Source organism: Dipodomys ordii, unplaced genomic scaffold, assembly GCF_000151885.1.
Source record: "Dipodomys ordii isolate 6190 unplaced genomic scaffold, Dord_2.0 Scaffold84, whole genome shotgun sequence".
Classification (NCBI taxonomy): Eukaryota; Metazoa; Chordata; class Mammalia; order Rodentia; family Heteromyidae; genus Dipodomys; species Dipodomys ordii.
The window spans coordinates 5,846,075-5,856,889 of record NW_012267300.1 but is presented as its reverse complement, the minus strand read 5'-3'; the positions used below and the strand labels follow the sequence as shown (position 1 = coordinate 5,856,889).

The following is a 10,815-nucleotide window of genomic DNA, read 5'->3' as shown; positions in this document are numbered from 1 at the left end:
TACTGCCCTGGACTGGCTTTGAACTGTGATCCTCAGATCTCAGCCTCCTGAGTAGGATTACATATAAATTATGGCTTTTACAGATTTGAGCTAGAATCTCACAGACTATAATACTCTGCCTCACTTCAAACTGGATCCTCTGATTGCAGCCCCTAGGAGCTATGATTCTAGAGATAAGCCATTGTCACATTGCTTTCCCCCACTGCAACTAGCTTTAGATCACAATCCTCCTATTTGTTCCTCCCAAGTAGCTGGGATTATAGGTATGCCAAGCTTATTTGTTGATGGGGATCTTGCTGACTTTTTGCCTGGACTGCTTCAAACTGCAATCCTCTTGATCTCTACCTCTCAAGTAGCTGGAATTATAGGTATGAGCTATTATACCTGGCTTTAACTTTCATGGCTTAGGTTTTGAGGATGTTTAGGTTAATTTTCAATGCAAGCTTCTGGTGAACTCAAAACAGCTCTTAAATATTAAGGTTGACATACTGTCTTGTTTGCATAATCCAAAATGCTCATTATTTTTGTCAGAAAAATATTAGAACCTAAACCTTAAGAGACAACACTAAGGAAATAGCATCCCTCCGTAAAAATCCTTGCATAAGGAAGGATCAAGCTTCAATTGAAAAATGACTTGAGGGGCTAGGAAGTTGGCTCAGTGGGAGAGTGCTTGCCTCGCATTCATGAGGCCCTGGGTTCGATTCCTCAGCACCACATAAGCAGAAAAAACAGGAAGTGGCGCTGTGGCTCAAGTGGTAAAGCGCTAGCCTTGAGCTGAAGAGCTGAGGGACAGCGCCCAGGCCCAGAGTTCAGCCCTCCCCACAACCAGATCCAAAAAAAAAAAAAAGAAAAATGACTTGAGATCTATGACTACCTACCAATACAAATCCCCAAACTGCTTTGTTTTTTTTTTTTTTGGGGGGGGGTCCAGTCGTGGGCCTGAACTCTGGGCCTGGGTGCTGTTCCTCAGCTCTTCAGCTCAAGGCTAGTATTCTACCACTTGAGCCACAGTGCCACTTCCGGCTTTTTTTTTGCTTATGTGGTGCTGAAGAATTGAACTCAGGGCCTCATGCATGCAAGGCAAGCGCTCTACCACTGAGCCACCTTCCCAGCCCCCCAAACTGTTTTTTTAATAACTTATTGAGCATTTACTTATGTCAGACCCATTTCTTCTTTTTTTTTATTTGTCAGTCATGAGGCTTGAACTCAGGACCTGGGTGCTGTTTCTAAGCTCTTTTGCTCAAGACGTGATCTACCACTTTGAGCTACAGCTCTACTTCCCATTTTCTGGTGGTTAATTGGAGATAAGCATCTCACAGATGCCACTGCTTGGGCTGGTTTTGAACTATGATCCTCAGATCTCAGCCTCCTGAGGTAGCTAGAATTATGGGCATGAGCCATTTTTCTTTTTTTTTTTTTTTCTTTTTTTGTAAATCATGGGGCTTGAACTCTGGGCCTGGGCACTGTCCCTCAGCTCTTCAGTTCAAGGCTATAGCGTTCTACCACTTGAGCCACAGCACCACTTCCAGTTTTCTGGTAGTTAATTGGAGATAAGAGTGTCATGGACTTTCCTACCTGGTCTGGCTTTGAACCGTGATCCTCAGATCTCAGCCTCCATAGTAGCTAGGATTACAGGCGTGAGCCACCAGCGCCCGGCTTCAAACTCATTTCTAAAGCAGTTAGAATGCATTAACTCATTTAAAGACACATTAAGTGAAACTGAGAGTATCCAATATAGGCAGATGACATGTGTCCATTGAATTCAGTTAATCATGAATACTATACTTTCCTTGGAAATCCAAGTTTAGTATTTTGCTCAAGGTTAATTCTATTTCTCCCAGAAGACCTAGAGGTAAGTAAGTCAGAAAGTGCGTCCCTGTCTAGAGATGGCAGCATAGCTAGTTCCTCCTGAGAGCAGCAGGCTACTTTTTGCTCTTTATCATCCAAACTGGATCTTGATTTTTAAAAAGTAGTTTAAAAATATGAGGCAAGGCTGGGAGTATGGCTTAGTGGTAGAGCACTTACCTAGCATGCATGAGGCCCTGGTTCGATTCCTTAGTACCACATAAACAGAAAAAGCTGGAAGTGGGGCTGGGAAGGTGGCTCAGTGGTAGAGCGCTTGTCTTGCATGCTCGAGGCCCTGGGTTCGATTCCTCAGCACCACATAAGAAAAAAGCTGGAAGTGGTGCTGTGGCTCAAGTGGTAGAGTGCTAGCCTTGAGCTGAAGAGCTCCTGGGTTCGATTCCTCAGCACCACATAAGAAAAAAGCTGGAAGTGGTGCTGTGGCTCAAGTGGTAGAGTGCTAGCCTTGAGCTGAAGAGCTGAGGGATAGCGCCCAGGCCCAGAGTTCAGGCCCCCCTACCGGACCAAAAAAAAAAGAAAAAGCTGGAAGTGGTGCTGTGGCTACAGTGGTAGAGTGCTAACCTTGAGCAAAAAGTCAATGACAGTGTCCAGACCATGAGTTCAAGCCCTAGCACTGGCATACACACACACACAAAATTGAGGCAAGCCAGGCACCAGTGGCTCACTCCTATAATCCTAGCTCCTCAAGAGGCAGGGATCTGAGGATCACTGTTCAAAGGCTAGCCCAGGCAGGAAAGTCCCCCTGAGATGCTTATCTCCAATTAACCACTCAAAACCTGGTAGTGTGGGCTGGGAAGGTGGCTCAGTGGTAGAGTGCTTGCTTTGCATGCATGAGGCCTTGGGTTCGATTCCTCAGCACCACATAAGCAAAAAGAAAAAAGCTGGAAGTGGCACACTGTGGCTCAAGTGGTAGAGCGCTTACCTTGAGCTGAAGAGCTGAGGGACAGCGCCCAGGCCCAGAATTAAGGCCCCACGACCAGACCCCACCAAAAAAAACAAAAAACCTGGTAGTGGCATTGTGACTCAAATGGTAGAGTGCTAGCCTTGAGCACTCTTGGTACAGCGCCCAAGCCTTGAGTTTAAGCCCCATGACTCTCTCTCTATATATATACATATGTATGTATGTATATATGTATGTATATGTGTGTGTATGTGTGTATATATATATACACACACACACATATATATGGTAGTTGAAGAAATCTGGATAACTGTTATATCTGCTATTGAAAAATATTTTAACATTGGGAATTTTCTTTTTTTTGGGGGGGGGTCCGGTCGTGGCCTGAACTCTGGGCCTGGGCGCTGTCCCTCAGCTCTTCAGCTCAGGAATTTTTTTGCCAGCCCTGGGGCTTGAATTCAGGGCCTGGGCACTTGTTCCTGAACTGCTTTTGCTCAAGGCTAGCACTCTACCACTTGAGTCACAGCACCACTTCTGGATTTGTATATGTGGTACCGAGGAATCAAACCCAAGGCTTTATGCATGCTAGGCAAACACTCTGCCTCTAAGCTACATTCCCAGCCCCAACAATGGGGATTTTCTTGAGTATCATGATAATCATAATAACTATCATACTGTGCATGGTATGGATACAAATCCATACATTCTGAATTTTTCTGGAGTTTAGTAGAGAGGAAAATGAGAAGAATATAGAAATAACAGATTGGCTGGGCACTGGTGGCTTATGCCTTTAATTCTAGTTATTCAGGAGGCTGAGATCTGAGGATTATGGTTTGAAGCCAGCCCAGGCAGGAAATTCCATGAGACCTTTATCACCAATTAACTACCAAAAAGTTAAAAAGTAGAGCTGTGGCTCAAGTGGTAGAGCTAGTCTTTAAGCAAAAAAGCTCAGATATCCAGACCTCAGTTCAAGCCCCAGTACCAGTACCTCACCTCCCCAAAAAAGAAATCCATCACAGAGTTTTAAAATTTACTGGAATGCCACCTCCACAAAAGTGCCTTCTTGTCTCTGGATATGCCAATCACTGTTTGATTTTCAAATATTTGACCTTGTCATTGTAAACCACTGAAATGTTATAGTTTCATAAGCAGCAACAAAACCCTTGTCACACAGGATGAATCGAATCTTTTTGAAAGATAATGTTGAAAAAATAACTGGAAAGTAATAGTGGGTAAAATCCCAATTCACTTGATGTAATGACCCAAAGAGGTCATTACTAGTCTTTCTTATTGTTATAAACACTCAAATCTGCCTTTCTGTTCTCTGCTACAGACGCTGTACCAACAAAGGCAAGTGGGATTAGCCAGGGAGAAAGATGCATGGACCACTCCCCGATAGACCAGCTTTCAGGTGGGATGGGTACATGCTTCTAAGAGATGACCAATAGCCATGAGGAAACATGGCTTTGGAAAAGATGCTCCTACTCTCTTTCATGGTTTTACTCTGTACTTATTCCCTTTTGATCTTTGCCTCCTCTATTCTATCTTACCACTCAGGAATGCGGTCAAGTCTTATGTAAGAATACAGGAAGATGTTTATCCCCCAAAATATGTAGCTCCTTTCATTTCTTACAATTTGAAACTAAAGTTGTAAAAATAATTCTCTGTATCATGCTTGGAGTTGGGAGATTGACTAACATTCTCATCAACTATTCATTTCTGGATTTCATTTTTTAGCTTTGAATTTTTATCCCATTACCAATGTTAACAAGGAACACTCTTTCCTTTTCCTCATTTAGTATACTCTATTTGTCTATTGTTTCCTCTATGCTTAGATTAAATATGTTGATTTTCCTTTGTCAAAACAATAGTTGGAAAAACAGGTTCTCAGCATACTGAAGTGTATAAATAATAAAGATGTCCTTTATGAATGCTGCAACTTGATTGTTATTAGAAGTTCTACAACTATGGGATGTAAAAGTGGAATTACTCCCAAGCTTGTTGGGTCTGTCATTGCTGAAATCTCAGAAATTTTAATCATTATCATCAGCTACTGAAAACAGTGTGATCACAGATATCAATCTATTGTCTTTTACTTTACTTCAATAAGCCCTGCCCTTCTGAATAATAAACGTATATGAAATCAAAATATTTTAAAACTAATGATGGGATTGAACCTAGAGTGTGACACAAGGTAGGCAAATACTCCTTTACTAAACCACACCTAGCCCCTAAATCAGAAATGTTAATGGAGATGGATCCATCAATTTCTAGACCATAAGAGTGGCAAACTGAGCTGGGTGCCAGTAGCTCACACCTATAATCCTAGCTACTTAGGAGGCTGAGACCTGAGGATCACTGTTCAAAGCCAGCCAGGGCAGGAAAGTCTCTGGGACTCTTATCTCCAATAAACCACTCAGAAAACTGGAAGTGGTGCTGTCTCTCAAGTGGTAGAGAGCTAGCCTTGAGCTGAAGAGCTGAGGGACAGCACCCAGGCCCAGAGTTCAAGCCCCACAACTGACCAAATAAAAGAGTGGAGAAGAAAGAAACAACTTTAATTTTGGCCTTTATTATAGTCTAGCGATTGGGGGCTTCCACCCTTACTTTAGATGACTAAACCATTGATCTATTTGCTTTACATAGGATCCAACTGATGAAAACCAATCTAAAATATCAATAATCCAATTAAAGATTATAGTCCCTCTGTCTACAAGATAAAACCAATAGAGAAGGAAGAGTTTTCTGGACACAAATTCAATCAGTAGCAAAATAGGAAAATTCAATCTCTGTCAAGCAGGACAGAGGTAATGTCAGGTTTGTAAAACCAAACCTAGAACCATCTCTGCCACCTTTCCACCAGGAGAAAGCATTCCTTCTCCATCACTCTGTAACATAATTCTACTTTTAAAGTACACCTCCTTTAATTCCCACCTCCAATAAATATCCAACCTAAATATTCACCACCCCAGTTATTAACACAAACTATGTGGGAAGATTTACCCTGAGACAAAAGGGATTTCGTAGAGATAAAAAGGTAGAAGGCAAAGTGGTCCTAGAATTAGAAATGAGGACACTGTGCTACTGGTGTGATTCAGTGATGAAGCAGGCAAAACAATGTCATACTGGCAACAAGACCAGGATGTACTGAGACTCTTAGCTGCATGATGTATGGACTTGTGCTCAGAAAAGAAAGGGGTACAAGGTAGCCTTATATTCTAGTGAAAATGGTAAGACCGTGGATGCATTAGAGTCATCAGTTGAGTTAGAGTATTTTTCTCCTCCTTCTCAGGCCTTCTGGAGATGTGTGAACGTCTGGCCCCTGTTACACTAATTGAAAAGAACCGCAAATAGGAGGAGAGCTAAAGCTATTTACTGGCCTGTCATTTGCACAGATCCTCAGCCCACTCTACCTGGAGGCTAGAGACTAGATTTCTGCTGCTCCAATACATTAGTTTGTGTCCTATGATCTTTCCCAGGCCATCCTCTCAACCTAGCCATGCCCCTATAGCCCACCCTGAACACTAAGTTTTTTAGTTCTTTGTTACAAGGCAATTATAAAAATGTGGTTTCTTTGTTTAAGCAGTTACTAAATTGGTTCATCTTTTAGTAACAGATTCCTTTTTCCCTAGCCGCCCCCACCTCAGTCCTGTATAATCACATCATCATCATCATCATCACCATCTTCTTCCTCCTCCTCTTCTTCCTCATCCTCTTCTGGCAGTTCCTCCTCTTCTTCCTCTTCTTCTTCATCTAGACAAACTACCACCTCAGCTGGCTCAGGTAATCGAGAATCAAACCAGTCCAGTACTTGCTGAGTGCTAAGCCTAGATGCCTGGCTTAATTTAATAATGTCAGCTTCCTGGAGCTGTTGGTGAGCTTCCCAGTACTTCTCCAAGGGTCGTATATCAGGGGGGGGTGGAGGGGTTGGCAGAGGTGGTGTTTCAGCCCATTCTTTCAAGGAGCGGGTTGAAGGTGGTGTAGGAATCATTGGGTCTTGGAAACTAGGGGCGCCAGGTACTACATTATCCCGAAACCATTTTAATTGTCCGTGCTTTAAGGCATAGCGTGTATCACCAAACCACTGAATGATTTCAGGTCGAGGTAAACCAGTGATTTGTTCCAATTTATGGTAATCTTCCCGCCGTGCCCATTGGCACTGTAGAAAGAAGGACTTGAGGATAGCCAGCTGTTCTTTGGTTTTGCGCTTAGTCTTTCGCTGGCGTTGCATATCTGGGGAAAGGTATTCTGTGAGGCCACCCCTACCTGCAGCTGAATTAGGCCTTAGCCCATGGGACCAGGCTGGCTCCAGATGTGAGGGTTGTCCCTGTTCACTGAGTGAGAGTGACTGCGAGATACAGCCCAGTGGCTGGAGGGGCTTAGAGGTGGCAGTAGCTCCATTAGCCAGTACCTGGAAAGAGGAAGAAGAGGTAGAGGAAGAAGGAGTCACACTAGATGTTGACTCCTCCTTACAACTACTAGCAAGTATTGAGATTGGTTTGGGCTTAATTTGAGCATGTGGCTGTTGGACAGTTGTGGAGTTGTTCCAGGAAGCAGAACCTATGCCAGCTGACTGCTCAGGAGCCCTACATGCCTGCTCCTTGGAAAGGCCACAGCTCTGGATATCCTGCAAAATATCTGATTGGTGGAGGAATGCTCCACTGCCAGGTGTCATCAGGGGCTCCTTTGCTTTCTGATGACTCAATGGCAGAGGTAGGATCTGAGAGGACTCTTCAGGCTCAACCTTCAATCCCTTCATCTGGGTAGGCTCACTAAGCGTCAGAGGACCTATGCCAAGACCAAGTTGTTCAGTTGGCATTGGAGATGCCTCCTCTGGGGGTCGCCCTGCATGATGAGTAAAAGCGAGAAGGGATTTGAAATGGAGTTGGTCCCTATGGTAGACCACTCGGGCTCGTGTCTCTTCTATTTCTTCAGATGACCAGCTAATGCCACATCGGAGGCGCTGGGCCATGAACCAAGTCTTGACTTTCTCCATCTGCAGCCCATAACGTAGACAGAGAAGGGCAATGTCTGCTAGGCTGGGATAGGGAAAGTAGCTGAAGGTCTGAAGCAGGTGTTCATTGCTGTCCAGCTCACTGGTCTGAGCTGCTTGGGTCCACACAAGCTGGATCTCCTCAGAGATTGGAGGTAGGCAGATGAGCCCTGCTGTTGGGCTAAGTCTGCTGGCCTCTTTATTAGGAGGCATGCTGTATTCTGATTTGTACCCTTCACAGATAGCTGTAATAAGAAAAGAAACAGCTCAATCATTGAGGCTCCACTTGGCGTATCACTCAATTTCTATCTCTCTCTCTCTCTCTCTCTCTCTCTCTCATGGGATTTGAACTCAAGGCCTCACAGTTGCTATGCAGGCACCTTACCATTTGAGCCATTCCCAGCCCTATATTACTCAATTTGTACAAAACTTATGTTGGACATTGAACTACTAACTTTATATCATGTTGTATTGTTTTAAAGTGCCTCAACAATTTCTCATCAGAGGCTGTTAGAATTCCTGGGTTACTTTATGAAAGATTAAAGCCCATAGAAGCCAGGATAAAAATGATCTCAAGTCACATGAATAGTGCATGTTTCACTAAGACAAAACTGGTTTTTTGAAGGTAAGAAGAAAAGGTTATCTTTATACACAGTCTTTAGCTTTCCAATTCAAACTTACTTCTGGAGCTGAGCCCAACTCTCACTTTCAAAGTTCATGGAACAGGAGTCACTAAATGAAGACACAACTACAAAAACAAAAGCAACAGTAATCTCCTATTGCTTTTTGGCTCCTAACAATTTACTATTACCTCTAGAATGTGGAGACAGAAAAGTAACCAACAACTCACTACCTAGAAAGTCAGACAGCACTGTTCTCTGCCCAGCCCTTTTTCACTCTTTGCCTTTTTGGTGCTACAGTTGGGAGGAGGGGAATGATACTACCTTCAAGTCCTAAACTCAAATCAGACAGCTTATTCATTTTTCATCTCTTAGGAGAAGAGATAAGAGGGTAGAGACAGGGGACAATTGGGGCTCACTCCCCATGGGTTTAGGCCTGTGAAGAGGGGAATGTTTCTTCCCCCTTAGCTCTGAACAAAGGTTATACCCTCCCCCAAACCTTTGGAAAGCTCATCCTCCCCTACTTTCACTTTCACAACATATATATACACACACACACACCACTAAGCCCCTTTCACACTGGGCAAGAGACTTCTTGCTCTTATCAGTCTAGCCCAGCTTTCTCCTCAAAATCAGGTGGACAGATTCATTATGAATTACAACCCACTCCTGCAAGCTGTCCAGCAGCAGCATGGCTCCCAGGGTGATGGGTGTGGGGATTGCAGAGATAGCCCCAGTCTTCATTGCTGAAATACTTGCTCAGATTATTTCCCAGAATATTCTGTTAATTTTAATTCAGTTCTCTATGAAGGCTTCAGAGATCCTTTAAAAAACAAGTCACTTTGTATGCTTTGGGAAATTGCATTGGTATTTATAAATATTACCTCTGACAGGATTCCTATGCAAATGCTATAGATGAACTGAGAAAATGAATTATCAAGTCCACGAAGTCAGTGTCATGTAATATCAGGGATTTCACTTTTTATGGTGCTGGGGATGGAACAAAGGGCACCATGCATACCAGACAAGTATCTACCATTCAAGGACATGCCCAGCCCTAGGGATTTTTTGTAATTTTAAAAATTACTAAGTATTTTAGTGCTTGCTACAATCAATACTTAGTGCTTGCTTTTAACAATTGAATCTTGGGCTGGGAATGTGGCTTAGTGGTATAAGTGCTTGCCCTGGGTTCGATTCCTCAGTACCATATTAACAGAAAAAGCCGGAATTGGCACTGTGGCTCAAATGGTAGGGTGCTAGCCTCAAGCAAAAGGAGCTAATGGACAGTGCCCAAGCCCTGAGTTCAAGCCCCAGGACTGGCAAAAAATTAAAAAATTGAAAAGAAATTGAATCTCAACAAATAGAATGCAATACAGATCTTTTCAGTAAGTTTGAAGGATATCTTAGGTGGGTAAATGGAGGCAACATGGGTAGATTGTTTTTTGGGGGGGGTTTCTTTTTTGAGGGGAGGGTGGTTGATGCTGGGAATTAAACCCAAGCCTCATGTAGGCTAAGCATCATACAATCTTAACTCTCCCTCCACCCCTACCCATAGATTTTATTTTTCTTTTTGGTTGGAACTCAGGGCCTTGCACTTGGTAAGCAGGTGCTCTGCTACTTGACTCACACCTCCACTCTTTTCTGGTTTTGTTATTTTTTGTATACCCCAAAATATAGTTAGGATGACAATATGTATCATTATGCCCAGTTTGTTTTATTGAGCTAGGTTTCTGAATGGGCTAGATCTTGAGATCTTCCCAATCTGTCTCAAGTAGCTGAAATATCAAGTATAATCCACTTTGCCTGGCTTCCCCCCCCCCCCAATTTATTTTACAGCGCTGGGAACAGGGACTTAAACATGCTAGACAAGTGCTCTACAACGGAACTATATCCCAAGTCCCTGTGCTTTTATATTTTCTGTATTTTGGGGTATACAATTGTATACAATTTCAGAATAAATTTTGCTGCTTTAAAAAAAAAGTATGCTGTGGGTATAGTAGCACACACCTGTAATCTCAGCATTCTGGAGGCTGAGGTAGGAGGATCTCAGCCAACCTAGGCTACTTATCCTCTTCAAGAGAAGCCTGATCTACAAAGAGACATTGTCTCCAAAAAAAAAAAAAAAAAGCATGAAAATCATAGTTGGGAGAACTACTTCCATAATTTAGGTCCTTTTTAATTGTCACATGAATTGCCTATATGATAGTTCTACCTTTCTCCTCCCAAATTCATCCCTACATTGCTCCACGGCCTGTGGTTATACCACAATTTAGAAAATAAATGCAAGCTGGAGGAAACTTCTGACGATGTTTGCTATCTACTTAACCTGTTGTATCCTTTCCCATAATGACATAATTGCCTTTATTTTATTTTTATTTTTTGGGTCCGGTCATGGGGCCTGAACTCTGGGCCTGGGCGCTGTCCCTCAGCTCTTCAGCTCA

The 10,815-nt window shown here is 43.1% G+C and overlaps 1 protein-coding gene across 2 annotated transcripts in view; it reads right to left on the bottom strand.

Annotated features, from left to right (window-relative positions):
- Window positions 1-6,297: 6,297 nt before the first annotated feature.
- The window catches only part of Homez (homeobox and leucine zipper encoding), an 8,520-nt gene continuing 4,002 nt past the window's right edge, over window positions 6,298-10,815 (bottom strand). For both annotated transcript variants that reach the window (XM_013025315.1, XM_013025314.1), the window contains one exon: window positions 6,298-7,999. In XM_013025315.1, coding sequence (XP_012880769.1) covers window positions 6,405-7,967 — 1,563 coding nt within the window. In that variant the 5' untranslated portion in view covers window positions 7,968-7,999 and the 3' untranslated portion in view covers window positions 6,298-6,404. The remainder of the gene's footprint in view (window positions 8,000-10,815) is intronic.